This window comes from Dermochelys coriacea, chromosome 18 (genome assembly GCF_009764565.3).
Source record: "Dermochelys coriacea isolate rDerCor1 chromosome 18, rDerCor1.pri.v4, whole genome shotgun sequence".
NCBI lineage: Eukaryota > Metazoa > Chordata > Testudines > Dermochelyidae > Dermochelys > Dermochelys coriacea.
This window is the reverse complement of record NC_050085.1, coordinates 8,261,232-8,278,001: the sequence shown is the minus strand read 5'-3', so window position 1 is coordinate 8,278,001 and position 16,770 is coordinate 8,261,232. Positions and strand designations below refer to the sequence as shown.

Genomic DNA, 16,770 nt, shown 5'->3' with positions numbered 1-16,770 from the left:
TCCAACAAGTGACCTGTGCCCCAGGCTACAGAGGAAGGCGAAAAACCCCCAGGGCCTCTCCAATCTGCCCTGGAGAAAAATTCCTTCCCGACCCCAAATATGGCGATCAGCTGAACCCTGATCATATGGGCAAGATTCACCAGCCAGATACCCAGGAAAGAATTCTCTGTAGTAACTCAGATCCCACCCTATCTAACATCCCATCACAGGCCATTGGGCCTATTTACTATGAATATTTAAAGATCAATTAATTGCCCAAATCATGTCATCCCATCATACCATCTTCTCCATAAACTTATCGAGTTTAATCTTGAAGCCAGATTAGAGCTGAACTTTGGCTGGGCTCTAGTTTTATGTTTTGTTTTTCATGCTTTTATAGTTTCAATTTCTCTCTCCCCAAAGCTGTAAACCAAGCCAGCTCTCATCCCAGATTTCTTGTGCAGACAATATGAGCAAAATGAACTAAAATAAACTTGACTTCCGGGTTTTGGGTTGGTCTCTCTAACTTTTGCATCCTCCTTCTAAAACAAGATCACACATAAAAGCTCTACTAATAGATTTTCCATATCCCTCTGGATCTAACAGACATAAAATGATAGGGAAATTACAACAACCAGCTTGCCCACACTTACCAAAATGCTTCTGTTCGATTATCCTGTATTGTCTTACCCTGAAGACTGAAATATAATTGCCTTTATTGTCTTTCTTGCCATCCGGATCCAGCCATTCAAGGTAACCCAAAGAATCACATGCAGTTCCTTTTTTCTCTTTGCTGGTGGATCTTTGTCCTCCCTGTTTGGTTTCTTTCTCAGAGAAGAGATAGATTAAGCATAGGACATGGCTCCTAACTGGAAGCCAATTCAGACTTCAATTGCCAAGATTTGGGTGCTTCACCATAAAGATGGCTCCTGTTATGCGAGAAGTGAAAGCAGGAGGCGTAAGATCAAGTACACTAGTTAGTTTTAGTTGGGGTACTTGCGGGAGTGATGGGGAAGAGACTCTGCACACGGTAGTGTTGCGGCTGGCAGGAAAGCTTGATCTGAGGCGAGCAGAGTGCCTGCTGAAGTGGGATATGGCAGTGTGTATTTAGGGGCTTGGTAGGTGGAGGAGCTTCTGTGATGGTAATGGGATATAATATGATCCAGGTGTCGTGGAAGGTGAGGCAGAATTTTCTTAATTAATATATACAAGTATGGCAGCACATGACTTTTATAGACTGAGGCACTAATCTGATTTGCTGGGCTGTGTGTATGTTTCCCCTGCTGTGGACCATTGCTTGTTGTGCTAACGGTTGTCACTGACTTGTTTGCAGACGGCTTGCTGGGGATGTTTCTGAAGCGCCTCTCCTCCCAGCTCATCCTGCTGCAGGCCTGGACTGCACATCTCTGGAAGATGTTCTATGATGCCAGGAAGCCGCGGAGCCAGATTAAGAATGAGATCAATATCGACAACTTGGCAAGAGATGAGTTCAACCTGCAGAAAATGATGGTGATGGTCACTGCTGCAGGAAAGGTGAGGAGGGCAGGGACTGGAAGCCATTCCTGGAAATGGAGCATACTATCCTGGCAATGGTGAGGGGGATTCAGTGCTGAAGCTGTGGTGGGAAAGGTGTCAGGAGACTAGCAGAGTGTCTTGTAGTGGAAGAGGGAACCCAAAGCAGAACGCAACATCTAGATGTGAAAGATACGCTGTTACATACATTGGTTTTTTTTTTGTCTCTTTGCTTCAGCTCTTTGGTATTGAAAGTAGCTCCGGCACCATCCTGTGGAAGCAATACCTACAGAACGTGAAGCCAGGCTCCTCCTTTAAATTGATGGTCCAGAGAACAACGGCCCACTTCCCCCACCCCCCACAATGTACGCTGCTTGTTAAGGACAAGGTGAGTCCTTTACACACACACCCACCCTCGGGTGGGTTTTACCTCCCCATAGTGAAAAATCCACAGTGTTAAAAATAGCAGATTTGTATTTTGTAAATGCTTTAAACAACAAAAAAAAAAGAAAAGATTTCACTCAATTGCTTTGTCCACTACATGAAGCAGAAAGTCAGCAAACTGTGTATGCTAGTTAAATAGGAAAGGTTTTCCCTCTGCTGGTCACACGACAGTATATACTCCACAGAAAATAAAAACACTCTTGCTTATTTTGGTGACATTCTGGACAGGCCACGGTAGGGTCTCATTCGAATTGTATACATCGTACGTGAACGCTGTGGGATCAGCAGAGACGAGGTGATTTGAGTGCACAGTATGTTCATCTGTAGGATAAGGAGCTCAGTGAAGGGAGAAAGGAGGTGTATACAGTTACATCCGAATATAAACCAAGCCAGCAGGCAACTTCATATGCTAGAAGAACAACCACCCTTCTCTGTGTTTGCCCTAACTAGTTTCACATCCTGTTGTCTGTTTCAGGAGACCAAAATGAGCTCTCTCTATGTCTTTAACCCCATCTTTGGGAAGTGGAGTCAGGTGGCTCCCCCTGTTCTGAAGCGTCCAATTCTTCAGTCTTTGCTTCTGCCCATCATGGATCAAGATTATGCCAAAGTGCTACTTCTGATCGATGATGAATATAAGGTAATCTTGGTCCTAGGGCAAAACGATCTCCATCTGCAGGATAAATATCTCCCCTGTCAAGGCAAGAAATAAGAACGTTGTCAATTAATAGTCTCATTCCCTTTGTGGGCTGACTTCAAGGGACTTCATCAAGATAAAACACATATTTAAAGCTATATCTTTATCTTTGTCATTAATAACCCCATTAGAAAAAAGAAAAGGAGTTCTTGTGGCACCTTAGAGACTAACAAATTTATTTGAGCATAAGCTTTCGTGAGCTGCAGCTCACTTCATCGGATGCATTTGGTGGAAAAAACAGAGGGGAGATTTATATACACACACAGAGAACATGAAACAATGGGTTTATCATACACACTGTAAGGAGAGTGATCACTTAAGATAAGCCATCACCAGCAGCAGGGGGGGGAAAGGAGGAAAACCTTTCATGGTGACAAGCAAGGTAGGCTATTTCCAGCAGTTAACAAGAATATCTGAGGAACGGTGGGGGGTAGGGTGGGGGGGGAGAAATAAAACTTTCCCCATGTTATTTCTCCCCCCCCCCCATCCCACCTCCCACTGTTCCTCCGATATGCTTGTTAACTGCTGGAAATAGCCTACCTTGCTTGTCACCATGAAAGGTTTTCCTCCTTTCCCCCACCCTGCTGCTGGTGATGGCTCATCTTAAGTGATCACTCTCCTTACAGTGTGTATGATAAACCCATTGTTTCATGTTCTCTGTGTGTTTATATAAATCTCCCCTCTGTTTTTTCCACCAAATGCATCTGATGAAGTGAGCTGTAGCTCACGAAAGCTTATGCTCAAATAAATGTGTTAGTCTCTAAGGTGCCACAAGTACTCCTTTTCTTTTTGCGAATACAGACTAACACGGCTGCTACTCTGAAACCCCATTAGAGTAACATAGAAACTTTAAAATATAACTTGCTCCTTGTTGTTCTTGCGCTTTGTTTACCTCTTCCATTTCATTCAGATTGTACCATGAAACTAGTCATTGTCTTCACGCTTGACTCTAGACAGTGTAACTCTCCTGGCTCTTGTGCATTAGGTGGCATAGTGCCATTTGTTTTATTTGGTCGTCTAATACTGCAGGGGAGAGCGACATTCCAAAACTGATGACTTTCATTGCAATTGAAAGAGAGAGTCACGAGAATCTATTTAGTCACATTAGGATTTGAAACCCCCATGGTTTTTAAAACAAACTCTAAATTTTCAATCTGCACTAAAATGATTCTACCCCTCTTTTTGGCCTCCTGGTGCAGAGGTAAAATACAGCAAGTCTCTGGCTTACAGACCAGAAAGCTGTGTTTCAAACACCAGCCACAGCCCCCTCCCCAGTGCAGATTCCCTACAGGCCTCTTTATGTGGATGCAGATTCCCTACAGACCTTTTTATGTGGATGGTAAATGCCAGGCAAAAATATAAGCCATTTATTTATTTACAGGGAAGGGTAGTGTTAGCTTCCCTATTACTCAAGCTGCCTCTGCCCTTGTTTAGCCAAATTCATCCTTAATTCAAGCCATTTACATCAGTGGAATTTACATCTGTGGTAAATTGGGCCCAGTAAACTTAACTGGACTAGCTTACTTACATATGTGAGACTAAAAATTGATGATAACTAATGTCTTTGTTTAAACTCTTCTTTATCTTCCCAGGTTACAGCTTTCCCAGCAACTAAAAACATCCTCCGCCAGTTAGAGGAAATAGCCCACTCCATCTTTTTTTATATAGTGGATGCTGAACAGGGCAAACTCTTAGGTTTCCGGCTGCTAAAGGTACAGAAGATGCTCTGTGTTATGTAAGAAGTGACATGTTCATCCCACAGAGTGGATGTATGGTGGAACTTTGCTGTCATTGTATGGGATTTTGGTTTGATGTATAAGAAGTAGAGCTGGGTATGAACTTCTGACCCTTCTCAAAAGCTTCCTGAATTCTTTGTAAACTCACAGTTGTAAATAGTCTTTACTGAAGAATCCAGACTTGACTCCATCGTGCAGTTTGGTGGGATTCCACAAGAGAGAGCAGTTCTCCCATATTTCCCTGTTAAGATGCACTTCGGAGCTGAGGCGAGATGAGAGCACAGTAGTTCAAGTAATCTTTCCCACCCAGCTCCCCAAGGCTGTTGCCTATTCTGAGAACTAGTTTGGCTGCCCTAGTCAATCGGCAGAGAAAGCATGTGATCTTCCTCTAGTAAAAAGTGTTGACACCTGTTCTGGTGATCTTCTAAATCAGCGGTTCTCAACTGGGGGTCCATGGCTCCCTGGGGGTCCATGAGCCCTTTCAGGCACCGCTGAAACCCTGAGCTCCGGGGCCCCCCCATGCAGCTGAAGCCGGGAGCGGCCTGGGGCTGAAGCCCTGGTGCTCCCCACCCCCAATCCCCCTGCGGGGCTGAAGCCCCACCCTTGGTGCCCCCCCGCATGGCTGAAACTCTGAGCTCCCCTCCTCCACCCTGAAGTCAGAGCAGTGGGGAGCTGAAACCCCGAGCTCCTCCCCCGCTGAAGTGGGAGCAGTGGGGCTGAAGCCCCGACATGGGCAGAATCCCTGAGCCCACAGGCAGAGTTAAGGGGGCACGAGGGTGTTGCCACCCCCCACCAAATTGCAGTGCCTTACCCAGAGTGGGGCAGTCAGGGGGGCAGCTCCACCTCCCCATATCTCCTCCTCTCCCTCAGGCCCCCTCAGCCCCCACCCTCTGGCCAGATCCTAGGCAGGAAGCTGGAGCCAGGCAGTGCGGGGCAGCTGCTCCTCTGGTTGGTGGTGCCATGAAGTGGGTGGCCGTGGCATTCCCCCGTCTGCTGCTGGTGTCCAGGGTTGCGGCTGCTCCTCAGCTCCCAGCCCCCTTTGACTGCTCATGCAGCCTGTCAGAACTGCCCAGGCAGGGTCCCGGCTCCGGGGCTGGCAGAGCCCTCAGGGAGCAGCCACCAGCACATTGCCCCAGACAGGTGAGTGGCCTGCTGAGGTGAGTCCAGGGGTGAAGGTGGCGCTTCCTCCCTGGACCCTGCTGTGCAGAGCTGGCCCGAGCCCTGCTGGCCCTTGCCCCCTCCCCCCCCCCAGATGTCAAACTACACGTATGCCCAAGGGTCCCACCCCTGGCCCGGAGCCCGAGTCACCCCCCCACGCTGGGCCCTGGAGTTTTTATAGCATGTTGAGGGGTTGTCGGAAAGAAAAAGGTTGAGAACCTCTGCTCTAAATTGCACTCTCTGCTAGCTGCAAATGACATGGATCCAATTCCATCTGTATGTTTTATGTGGGAGGATTGTGATCACCCACAGATCTGTACTAGACCAGTGGTGTTTAATATATTAATTAACAATCTATAAAAGGGAGCGAACAGTGAGGTCTCAAAATGTATAGGAGGCATTTAACTGTTTGCATTAGTTGAGACTAGAGAAGACTGAATAACACCAGAGGTACCTGACAAAGCTAAGCAAATAAGCGGCATGATGGCAGGTGAAACTTGGTGTCCACAAATGCCAAGTAAAGTACATTGGAAGTAATAAGTTGAACTACTTGTACACAGTGTTGGGGTCGACATTAACTGTAGCTACTAGGAAAAAGAATTTGGCTGCCATTGTGAATAGTTCAAGGCACAGTGGTGGACAAAAAGGCAAACAATGTTAGGATGAACAAATAATGGGATAGAACGTGTTATGCAAATAAATCACTGATATGCCTTCACCTGGAATGCTGTGTTCCCTTCTGATCACCCAGTCTAAAGAAAGATCTAGCAGAAACAGAGAGGGCCTAGAGATGGGTGACAAAAATGACTAGAGGTGGGGAAAGGCTGTAAGGATTGGGGACAACAAAAGCATGTAAAAGAATGAAGGGTGTACAGAAGATAAATAGGGAACCTTCCTATTTATCCTTTCTAATACAAGAATGAGGGGACATCTAATGAAGTTTATAAATTTGTTGCATTTAACTGATAAATAGAAATAGTATTTGAGAAAACAATTAACCTACGGAACTCCGTGCCACATGATATCATTGAAGCCAAGGTCTTAGGAGGATTCCAAAAAAGATTAAACATGTATCTGGATAATTTACATGAGACAGAATTTTATTTATATCATTATACATATAAAAAAAGACAGTGGAAGAACATTAAGGTTGCAAAGTCAAGCGCTAAAAAGTTGGGAAAGACAGAATTAAGGCTGCCTTTAATTCAGCACCCTTATGATAGTCTTTAATTACATGATCGCATTCCAGTATCTCCTTTGAAGACAGAGGCAGAATGCCAGACTGTATGGAGCACTGATCTGATTCACTGTAGGGAATCTCCCTATGTCCTATAAATGGAGACGGTGTCTTTCAGAGGCTCAGGAAACCTTATTTTGCATCTTGTCTCTGCTGTAGGATCTGACAACAGAGGAGAGCTGGCAGATGACCATCCCAACTGAAGTGCAGCGAATAGTGATCGTGAAGGGGAAGAGATCAAATGAGCATGTACACTCCCAAGGCCGTGTGATGGGTGATCGCAGTGTCCTCTATAAGGTATTGCAGACATTGTTAGCTGAGCTTTGGTGGCTGTGAGCTGTATGCTAAGGTTTCTATGGAATGTGGCACGGAAGCATCAGGGAACCTGATACCCACCTCCTGGGCTTGTAGACACTAAGCATGTTTTAAAAGCAACACTTAACTTGGTTGGAAAGATGTTTTTGCCAGCTATGCTGTTGTCTTGAGCTGTCTGGTAGTTCTCTTTATAGAGCATCCCATATATTAGCAACAAAGGTAGCAAGTCTAACTTGCTATTTATTATCTTCCTGATCCTTTTTTTTTTTTTTTTTTTTTTTTTAAAAGACCAATGCTGAGGTCGAGAGAAAGGGGGAAAAGGGGTGGGGAAAAATAATGAGACTTAATGTCCATCCTGGGATGCATCCGCACTTGTCCAGGCCTTTTACCAGACTGGTAAAGGGAGGACAGAAGGAATTAACTCTGGATTTGCTATGATCCTGTTCTCCCTCTCATGCTTCCCAACGTCGTCGTCCTCCTCCATCAAACAATTCTAGCCGGGCAATGGTGTTGTGAGCTTCCAGCCAAGAGATTGGTTTGGAAGTAGATTGGAGATTAATGACTCTAGGTAAACAGAGACCAAGTGAGTTACAGAACCATTGAGCGTGGTCTCCAGGAAGATGTCGCTGGCTGCTGCATTCTTGCAGAACTGCATCCCAGGTTGGAGGGGCTGACTGTCTGGGTGGGTTATATGGCAAGTGAAGTATTGCATATCAAGGCACTTGCCTTGGGGAAAGATTTTAAAACAAGTGTCTGATAGAACTTTTGTTCTTTTCTCTCCTGATTGGGGAGCACAGCTTTGTAATTCAAAGCCCATTTCTAGCACTGCTGGTCCTGAGTCCTGACCCGAGATGGGACAATTGGTGCCAGGTTTCTGCATACCCACCAGTGTCTCTAAACTTTACTGGAAGACAGGAGAAGCTGAATTTGGGCAGAGGAAATTTTCCTCTCTAAAAGTTTTCAGACAGCTATTAAAGACTATGGCTGTATCATGACAGCTGCGACTGATTATAAATCTGTCCTGATGATGTGTGCTGCTAACAGACATCTTGTTGCCACCATCTTTGGCTACATAGGTCTGGGATAATCTGCACAGATTGCTGCTGGCACAATGGTTATTAACTAGGGGCTTCCTCACATCTCTTTCCCTGTCCTTGTTAAAGTCTTTGAACCCTAACCTGCTGGCAGTGGTAACGGAGAGCACGGATACGCACCATGAACGCACCTTCATTGGAATCTATCTGATTGATGGAGTCACAGGCCGGATCATCCACTCTTCTGTACAGAAGAAAGCAAAGGGTCCTGTCCACATTGTCCATTCAGAGAACTGGGTGGTGGTAAGAAAAAGTTATTGCTGTAATCCTTTACCAACTGCCTATGCTGCCCAGGGAACGCTCCCTGACTCCACACCAGTAATTGTCCAGCCACCCTCTGTGTGAATTGACTTGTGCTGAAGCATTCTGCTCTGCCCTCCTGAACAGTGTCTTCCCCTCTTGTCTCAGTACCAGTACTGGAATACTAAGGCGCGCCGGAATGAGTTCACTGTGCTGGAGCTGTACGAAGGGATGGAGCAGTATAATGCCACAGCCTTCAGTTCTCTTGACCGCCCGCTGTTGCCTCAGGTCCTCCAGCAGTCTTATATCTTCCCATCTGCCATCAGTGCCATGGAGGCCACCATCACTGAACGTGGCATCACCAGCCGTCACTTGCTCAGTAAGAATTGGGTTAGGGCAAGGTGGAGGGATTGGATTACATGTGTGTCAAATTTTATATTCAAGAAAAGGTCACTACAGTATCTAGGGCAATCATCGGCCATGACTGTCCCAGGGGCTGCGTTAGAGAAAAGTATATTTTTAAAGCTAGCCTGTGATTTGAAGAAATAGTGCCGCTACAGCCCTTCCTTTGACTTAAATCCTGGTGCATGCTACTCTTCTGTGCGCATTCAGACATTGCGGCTGTCTGCGTGGGCTGTGCCTTCGCCTTTCACTCATGAGCTGCCTTTAGAGCAACAGCAGTATTCAGCCTAGCCCTCTGCTTGCTTCCACGCACCCTCCCTCGTCACCAAGTAGTGGACTTGGAAGCTCTCTCTGGCATGTTTCAGAGTAGCAGCTGTGTTAATCTGTATTCACAAAAAGAAAAGGAGGACTTGTGGCACCTTGGAGACTAACATTTATTTGAGCATAAGCTTTCGTGAGCTACAGCTCACTTCATTGGCTGCATTTGGTGGAAAATACAGTGGGGAGATTTATATACACACACACACAGAGAACATGAAACAATGGGTTTTATCATACACGCTGTAAGGAGAGTGATCACTTAAGATGAGCTATTACCAGCGGGGAGGGGGGGAGGAAGAAAACCTTTTATGGTGATAATCAAGGTGGGCCATTTCCAGCAGTTAACAAGAAAGTCTGAGGAACAGTGGGGGGAGAAATAACATGGGGAAATAGTTTTACTTTGTGTAATGACCCATCCACTCCCGGTTTCTATTCAAGCCTAAATTAATTGTATCCAGTTTGCAAATTAATTCCAATTCAGCAGTCTCTCATTGGAGTCTGTTTTTGAAGTTTTTTTTGTTGAAGGATAGCCACTCTCAGGTCTGTAATCGAGTAACCGGAGAGATTGAAGTGTTCTCCGACTGGTTTTTGAATGTTATAATTCTTGACATCTGATTTGTGTCCATTTATTCTTTTACGTAGAGACTGTCCAGTTTGACCAGTGTACATGGCAGAGGGGCATTGCTGGCACATGATGGCATATATCACATTGGTAGATGCGCAGGTGAACGAGCCTCTGATAGTGTGTCTGATGTGATTAGGCCCTATGATGGTGTCCCCTGAATAGATATGTGGACAGACTTGGCAACGGGCTTTGTTGCAAGGATAGGTTCCTGGGTTGGTGGTTCTGTTGTGTGGTGTGTGGTTGCTGGTGAGTATTTGCTTCAGGTTGGGGGGCTGTCTGTAAGCAAGGACTGGCCTGTCTCCCAAGATCTGAGAGTGATGGGTCGTCCTTCAGGATAGGTGGTAGATCCTTGATGATGCATTGGAGAGGTTTTAGTTGGGGGCTGAAGGTGATGGCTAGTGGCGTTCTGTTATTTATTTGTTGGGCCTGTCCTGTAGTAGGTGACTTCTGGGTACTCTTCTGGCTCTGTCAATCTGTTTCTTCACTTCAGCAGGTGGGTATTGTAGTTGTAGGAATGCATGATAGAGATCTTGTAGGTGTTTGCCTCTGTCTGAGGGGTTGGAGCAAATGCAGTTATATCATCGAGCTTGGCTGTAGACAATGGATCGTGTGGTATGATCTGGATGAAAGCTAGAGGCATGTAGGTAGGAATAGCGGTCAATAGGTTTCTGATATAGGGCGGTGTTTATGTGACCATCGCTTATTAGCACCGTAGTGTCCAGGAAGTGGATCTCTTGTGTGGACTGGTCCAGGCTGAGGTTGATGGTGGGATGGAAATTGTTGAAATCATGGTGGAATTCCTCAAGGGCTTCTTTTCCATGGGTTCAGATGATGAAGATGTCATCAATGTAGCGCAAGTAGACTAGGGGCGTTAGGGGACGAGAGCTGAGGATGCGTTGTTCTAAGTCAGCCATAAAAATGTTGGCATACTATGGGGCCCTGCGGGTGCCCATCGCAGTGTCGCTGATTTGAAGGTATACATTGTCCCCAAATGTGAAATAGTTATGGGTGAGGACAAAGTCACAAAGTTCAGCCACCAGGTTAGCCGTGACATTATCGGAGATACTGTTCCTGACGGCTTGTAGTCCATCTTTGTGTGGAATGTTGGTGTAGAGGGCTTCTACATCCATAGTGGCCAGGATGGTGTTTTTAGGAAGATCACCAATGGACTGTAGTTTCCTCAGGAAGTCGGTGGTGTCTCGAAGATAGCTGGGAGTACTGGTAGCGTAGGGCCTGAGGAGGGAGTCTACATAGCCAGACAATCCTGCTGTCAGGGTGCCAATGCCTGAGATGATGGGGCGTCCAGGATTTCCAGGTTTATGGATCTTGGGTAGCAGATAAAATACCCCAGGTCGGGGTTCCAGGGGTGTGTCTGTGCGGATTTGTTCTTGTGCTTTTTCAGGGAGTTTCTTGAGCAAATGGTGTAGTTTCTTTTGGTAACCCTCAGTGGAATCAGAGGGTACTGGCTTGTAGAAAGTGGTATTGGAGAGCTGCCTAGTAGCCTCTTGTTCATATTCCGATCTATTCATGATGACGACGGCACCTCCTTTGTCAGCCTTTTTGATTATGATGTCAGAGTTGTTTCTGAGGCTGTGGATGGCACTGTGTTCTGCACGGCTGAGGTTATGGGGCAAGTGATGCTGCTTTTCCACAATTTCAGCCTGTGCACGTCGGCGGAAGCACTCTATGTAGAAGTCCAGTCTGTTGTTTCGACCTTCAGGAGGAGTCCACCCAGAATCCTTTTTTTTGTAGTGTTGGTAGGAAGGTCTCTGTGGGTTAATATGTTTGTCAGAGGTGTGTTGGAAATATTCCTTGAGTCGGAGATGTCGAAAATAGGATTCTAGGTCACCACAGAACTGTATCATGTTTGTGGGGATGGAGGGGCAAAAGGAGAGGCCCCGAGATAGGACAGATTCTTCTGCTGGGCTAAGAGTATAGTTGGATAGATTAACAATATTGCTGGGTGGGTTAAGGGAACCACTGTTGTGGCCCCTTGTGACATGTAGTAGTTTAGATAGTTTAGTGTCCTTTTTCTTTTGTAGATTAGCAAAAGATGTGTGTTGTAGATGGCTTGTCTAGTTTTTGTAAAGTCCAGCCACGAGGAAGTTTGTGTGGAAGGTTGGTTCTTTATGAGAGTATCCAGTTTTGAGAGCTCATTCTTAATCTTTAAGTCTATTTCCCCATGTTATTTCTCCCCCCCACTGTTCCTCAGACGTTCTTGTTAACTGCTGGAAATGGCCCATCTTGATTATCACCATAAAAGGTTTTCCTCCTTCCTCCCCCCTTCCTGCTGGTAATAGCTCATCTTAAGTGATCACTCTCCTTACAGCATGTATGATAAAACCCATTGTTTCATGTTCTCTGTTTGTGTATATAAATCTCAGGTTTCAGAGTAGCAGCTGTGTTAGTCTGTATTGGCAAAAATAAAAGGAGTACTTGTGGCACCTTAGAGACTAACGAATTTATTTGAGCATAAGCTTTCGTGAGCTACAGCTCACTTCATCGGATGCATTTGGTGGAAAATGCATCCGATGAAGTGAGCTGTAGCTCACGAAAGCTTATGCTCAAATAAATTCGTTAGTCTCTAAGGGGCCACAAGTACTCCTTTTCTCTCTGGCATGCATCAGGAGGACCATTGGATTAGCCATCAGAGAGCAGACAGAAATGGTCATTGCTAAGAGAGAGGGTTTTGTTTTTTGTTTTAATGTGCAGTTGGGCTTCCCTCTGGCTCAATTCTCTCCCTTCCAAAGGCTCTGCTGGATCCTCGACGCCCAGAAATCCCTACAGAACAAAGCAGGTAAGCAAAATGCCATGGCAGTAATCCCCGTTCCCAGGCACCTGCCAGAAGGGGGAAGGTTGAGTGTTTTAATGCTTTAGTCTGGAGTACATTAATTTATCAGTTCTCTCTGGCCAGATTCAGAGTTATTCTTACTCTAAATTTAGAGAGGCTGTTGTCTTTATTGGCAATTGGACTGCTTTACTGCCAGTCCAAGTGTGAATAAATTAGTCTGGAACACAGTAGTCCAGAAGGCTATCAAAAAGCATCTGTTAGCATCATACTAGTGACTAGTATTCTACATAATTATCTATTTTTTTAGTGATACTTTAACTGATTTATTCCTATGGCCTTGAACCTAGTTGGTTGGTGTCATAGACTTTAGAAGGAGGTGGACACTACCCTAATTACAGCATGTCCTGGGCTATCAGTTTGTCTCCCTCTTCCTAATAGCCTTTACCAAGCATCATGGGTGAATGACTAAATTATCTGTATAAAGATTCTAATGTTGTATCACCAGACTTGAGTTCCAGATAACAGGCTGCTTAGGGATTTTACCCACTGTGCTGTGTTTGGTTGGGTTTTGATATCTGTCAAATATCTTTCAGGGAAGAAAATTTGATTCCCTATTCCCCAGATGTCCAGATCCATGCTGAGAGGTTCATCAACTACAATCAAACCATATCCCGAATGAGAGGGATTTACACCGCCCCCTCTGGCTTAGAGTCCACATGTCTGGTGAGTCTAGATTAGGGTTTCTTTTTGTAAAGCATGATGCAGGATACAACAGTATGCCATCACGCTCCCTTTCAGGGAAAGTATGTAACTTCAAGCCTTGTTATAAATCATTGCTTAATGATTTCCTGAACTGTACTTTGCTTGAGCAGAACCATAGGGATGGGCCTATTATTAAGGCTAAGATTTTTGTCAGGGATATTTTTATTAAAAGTCAGGGACAGGTCACGGACAATAAAGATAAATTCATGGAAGCCTGTGACCTGTCCCTGACTTACTAAAAAATATCCATGATTAAATGGGAAATGGCTGAGCCGCTTGCGGGGTGGCTGGGAACTCTGGAGGCCCCCACCACCCGTAGGGGCTCAGAGCTCTAGAGTCCCCCTGCTCCTCCCAGCGGCTGTGGGGGACCCCTGCTGCCCCTTTGCGGCAGCTGGGGAGCTGTGGGGGTCCACCGCCTCAGGCGGTGGGGGTACCTCACAGTTCCCTGCTGCCGTGGGAGGTGGCAGGACCCTGCAGCTCCCAGCCACCGGGGCTGAAGTCACGGAGGTCTCTGGAAGTCAGATTCCGTGACACAATCGTAGCCTTATCTATTATTAATGTATCTGGATTTCTGCTTGAAGCTGCTGTAACAACTGGTGGTCTCACTTTAGGTTGTTGCATATGGCCTGGACATCTTCCAAACCAGAGTCTACCCATCCAAGCAGTTTGATGTGCTGAAAGATGACTATGACTATGTGCTGATAAGTAGTGTCCTTTTTGGACTGGTTTTTGCCACTATGATTACAAAGAGACTTGCTCAGGTAAAGCTGCTGAACCGTGCATGGCGATAAGTGCATGGGTGAAGGGAACACTGAGGGCACCAGTGAGGCTGGAGAACAGGCTGGCTGGGATTCTGAGTAGATGATCATCTGCTGGAGTGCACACCACAACTGGGTTTAATTATATGTTATAAACTGTACGGTTGTGACGGAGGCCAATCTTTTTATCACATTTCTGCTGGAGACATCAAAGAGAGGAGCTGCCGGTGGAAGAAAAATATGCCTCCCCTGGGAAGAATTTCACCCAATGGCAAGGAATTAATGAGACGACAAAGCAACATTCATCTGTCCAGGACTTCATTGAATCAGTGTGAAAAAACCTTCTACAGTTTTTTTTTTTTTTTTTCCCTTCAACGCGCTAAGATGATGACATCACTTTCCACGAAAAACCTTCCCCACACTTAGCTAAGATTTGATATCAAAATACTAAGAATGTATTTCTTCCCCACTTCCGGGGTGCACTTTGAGACCAGTTGATGGCTTACCTCTTTCCTACCTCAACCATTACTAAAATCTTGGAGGAGAACCCTAGATTCACCACAGCTCTGATTGGAAAGCTAGATTTTGTAAATGCGAGCTACTGTACATGGGGCATGGGAAGAGGGGATGTTCATAAGATAGCCAAGAGACTATTAAGAAAATGATGCATGCAAACTGATTGCTATAATTTCCTTAAAAGGTTTGATCAATGAGGAAGGAGTTCAGGGAAACATGATGCTTACTATAGTCTCCATATTCTTTATTTATTGTGACTGCACTGTATGTTCTTTTTCTGCTTTTTAATCTTTCAAATGGTTGCACAACACAGACCTCATTGATTAGCTATTTCTGGGAGTTTTTCTCTGGTTTAAAAAAAAAAAAAGTAAATATTTTGAAGGGTTTAGCAAACCTGAGAGATGCCAGTTGCTGTGAAGTTGCATCTAAAAACATCTCACCTTTTATGTTATTTTGCCAAACAGCTAAGTTGATAACTTGAAACTAGGTTAAAAATATTGTGATTTAGGAGTAAAGAAGCCTGCAATTTGTTTTCTCTCCATGTATCAAGGATGTTCATTCTTGGTATGTATTCAGTATCTAATTTTAAATTGGAATAAGTTTTTACAATTATCTGTAACTCATTGGGAAAAAAAGTTCTAATGTTGGTTCTGAACCTCCTATGTACTGAAATGATTGCAACTTGGCATATGAAGCAAAGGGCTGTTGATTTATGTTTGGCTGAGATGTGATCAGTTAACCAGATGCTGTAACAAACTAGATCTTGTTTTTAACTTTGAAACTGGTCCACAGTTGTTTTGTGTGGAAGAGTGTGAGCAGAAAGGATGAGGAATATAAGGTCATTTCTGTGTAGTGGAGAGCAGGTCATCTAAATAAAAGTGATTTGATCAGTATCAATAAGCATGTCTGAATTTTCTGTTAGATCTTTTTGATTGGTATCTGTAGTTTACTTGTAAGTTAAGTATTTCTCCTTTTCTCCACTCAAAAAATGCAAAGACACTTGTTAAATCACTTAAGTGTAAACAAGAGGTAGTGGTGATGGCTTCTACCCCACTGCACATAATGTCAGTGCCTACCAGATAAGGCTGGACATAGGTAGTGGGATGTACCTCTCTTTTGAGCACTGCATAAAAAGCAAAAATGAGAACAAAAAAAATAGCAATGAGTTTCTGATAGTCCTCTAACTTCTTTTAAAAACTTGCAACTAATTAATATTCCAGATCTCACCTTTCATCTGAGAATTTCATTACTTTAAGGATTAATAAATTAGAGGTCACAATACACCCACAAGAAAGCTAATTAGCCTTACCAATTTTAAAGAAGGGAGAATTGAGGTTCAGAGTCAGTGAATAGCCTGAGGCACCTTGTATGTCACTAGCTGTCTGAGAGTAGAACCCAGCAGTCCTGACTCAGTGGTACCTGCTTGAACCAGGAGTACTCTTGCCCCATGAAAACAGTATAGAAATAAATGTGCTTAGTGCTGAAAAGAATGCCAAAGAAACCATAATGCCTGCGACAAAGAAGTTTATGCTCTAGGAGACAAAAGAAAACTAGGAGTTTGGTGAGGACACAGCTCATCACATATCCTCTGACTACAAATGAAAGGATGTTTGACGCTATGGTTCAGATCACTGTTTGTATTACTGTAATGCCTAAAGAAAAGGACTTGTGGCACCTTAGAGACTAACAAATTTATTAGAGCATAAGCTTTCGTGAGCTACAGCTCACTTAGCTCACGAAAGCTTATGCTCTAATAAATTTGTTAGTCTCTAAGGTGCCACAAGTACTCCTTTTCTTTTTGCGAATACAGACTAACACGGCTGCTACTCTGAAACCTGTAATGCCTAGGCATATCAACCAAGGATAAGAGCCCCATTGTATGAGGCACTGTTCAGAGAAGCATTAATGAAGACAATCCCTACCCCAGAGAACAGGGCTATGTGGTGAGAGGCCATAAAGGCAAAGACAAGGAGCTAGTATGTATTTACTCCCCTTTTGTTGGGTTTCTTTCTAATTGCTCAGAAAATAGTTTCTTTATACCTGTTTTACAAATGCTAAGAGGGAGGAACTTACCATACCTACTTCGGGTAACAGCACCCATCTCTATGTGAAAAGAAAAGGAGTACTTGTGGCACCTTAGAGACTAACAAATTTATTAGAGCATAAGCTTTCGTGAGCTACAGCTC

General features: G+C 44.6%; 1 protein-coding gene and 1 long non-coding RNA gene across 5 annotated transcripts in view; one reads left to right on the top strand and one right to left on the bottom strand.

Annotated features, from left to right (window-relative positions):
* EMC1 (ER membrane protein complex subunit 1) overlaps positions 1–14,937 on the top strand; it is a 33,760-nt gene extending 18,823 nt beyond the window's left edge. For 2 of the 4 annotated variants that reach the window (XM_038376431.2, XM_038376429.2), the window contains exons 14-24: positions 724–732; positions 1,313–1,512; positions 1,730–1,879; positions 2,411–2,572; positions 4,222–4,341; positions 6,920–7,057; positions 8,239–8,412; positions 8,578–8,788; positions 12,470–12,554; positions 13,142–13,271; positions 13,922–14,937. In XM_038376431.2, the coding sequence (XP_038232359.1) occupies positions 724–732; positions 1,313–1,512; positions 1,730–1,879; positions 2,411–2,572; positions 4,222–4,341; positions 6,920–7,057; positions 8,239–8,412; positions 8,578–8,788; positions 12,470–12,554; positions 13,142–13,271; positions 13,922–14,101 (1,559 nt within the window). In that variant the 3' untranslated portion in view covers positions 14,102–14,937. The remainder of the gene's footprint in view (positions 1–723; positions 733–1,312; positions 1,513–1,729; positions 1,880–2,410; positions 2,573–4,221; positions 4,342–6,919; positions 7,058–8,238; positions 8,413–8,577; positions 8,789–12,469; positions 12,555–13,141; positions 13,272–13,921) is intronic. The other 2 variants (XM_038376432.2, XM_038376430.2) reach the window with 1 other exon arrangement.
* LOC122457106 lies at positions 14,439–16,673 on the bottom strand. Its single transcript, XR_006276431.1, has 2 exons — positions 16,420–16,673; positions 14,439–16,227 (listed from the first exon to the last, which is right to left on the bottom strand). It is a non-coding gene; the product is annotated as an uncharacterized LOC122457106 (long non-coding RNA).
* Positions 16,674–16,770: the final 97 nt, after the last annotated feature.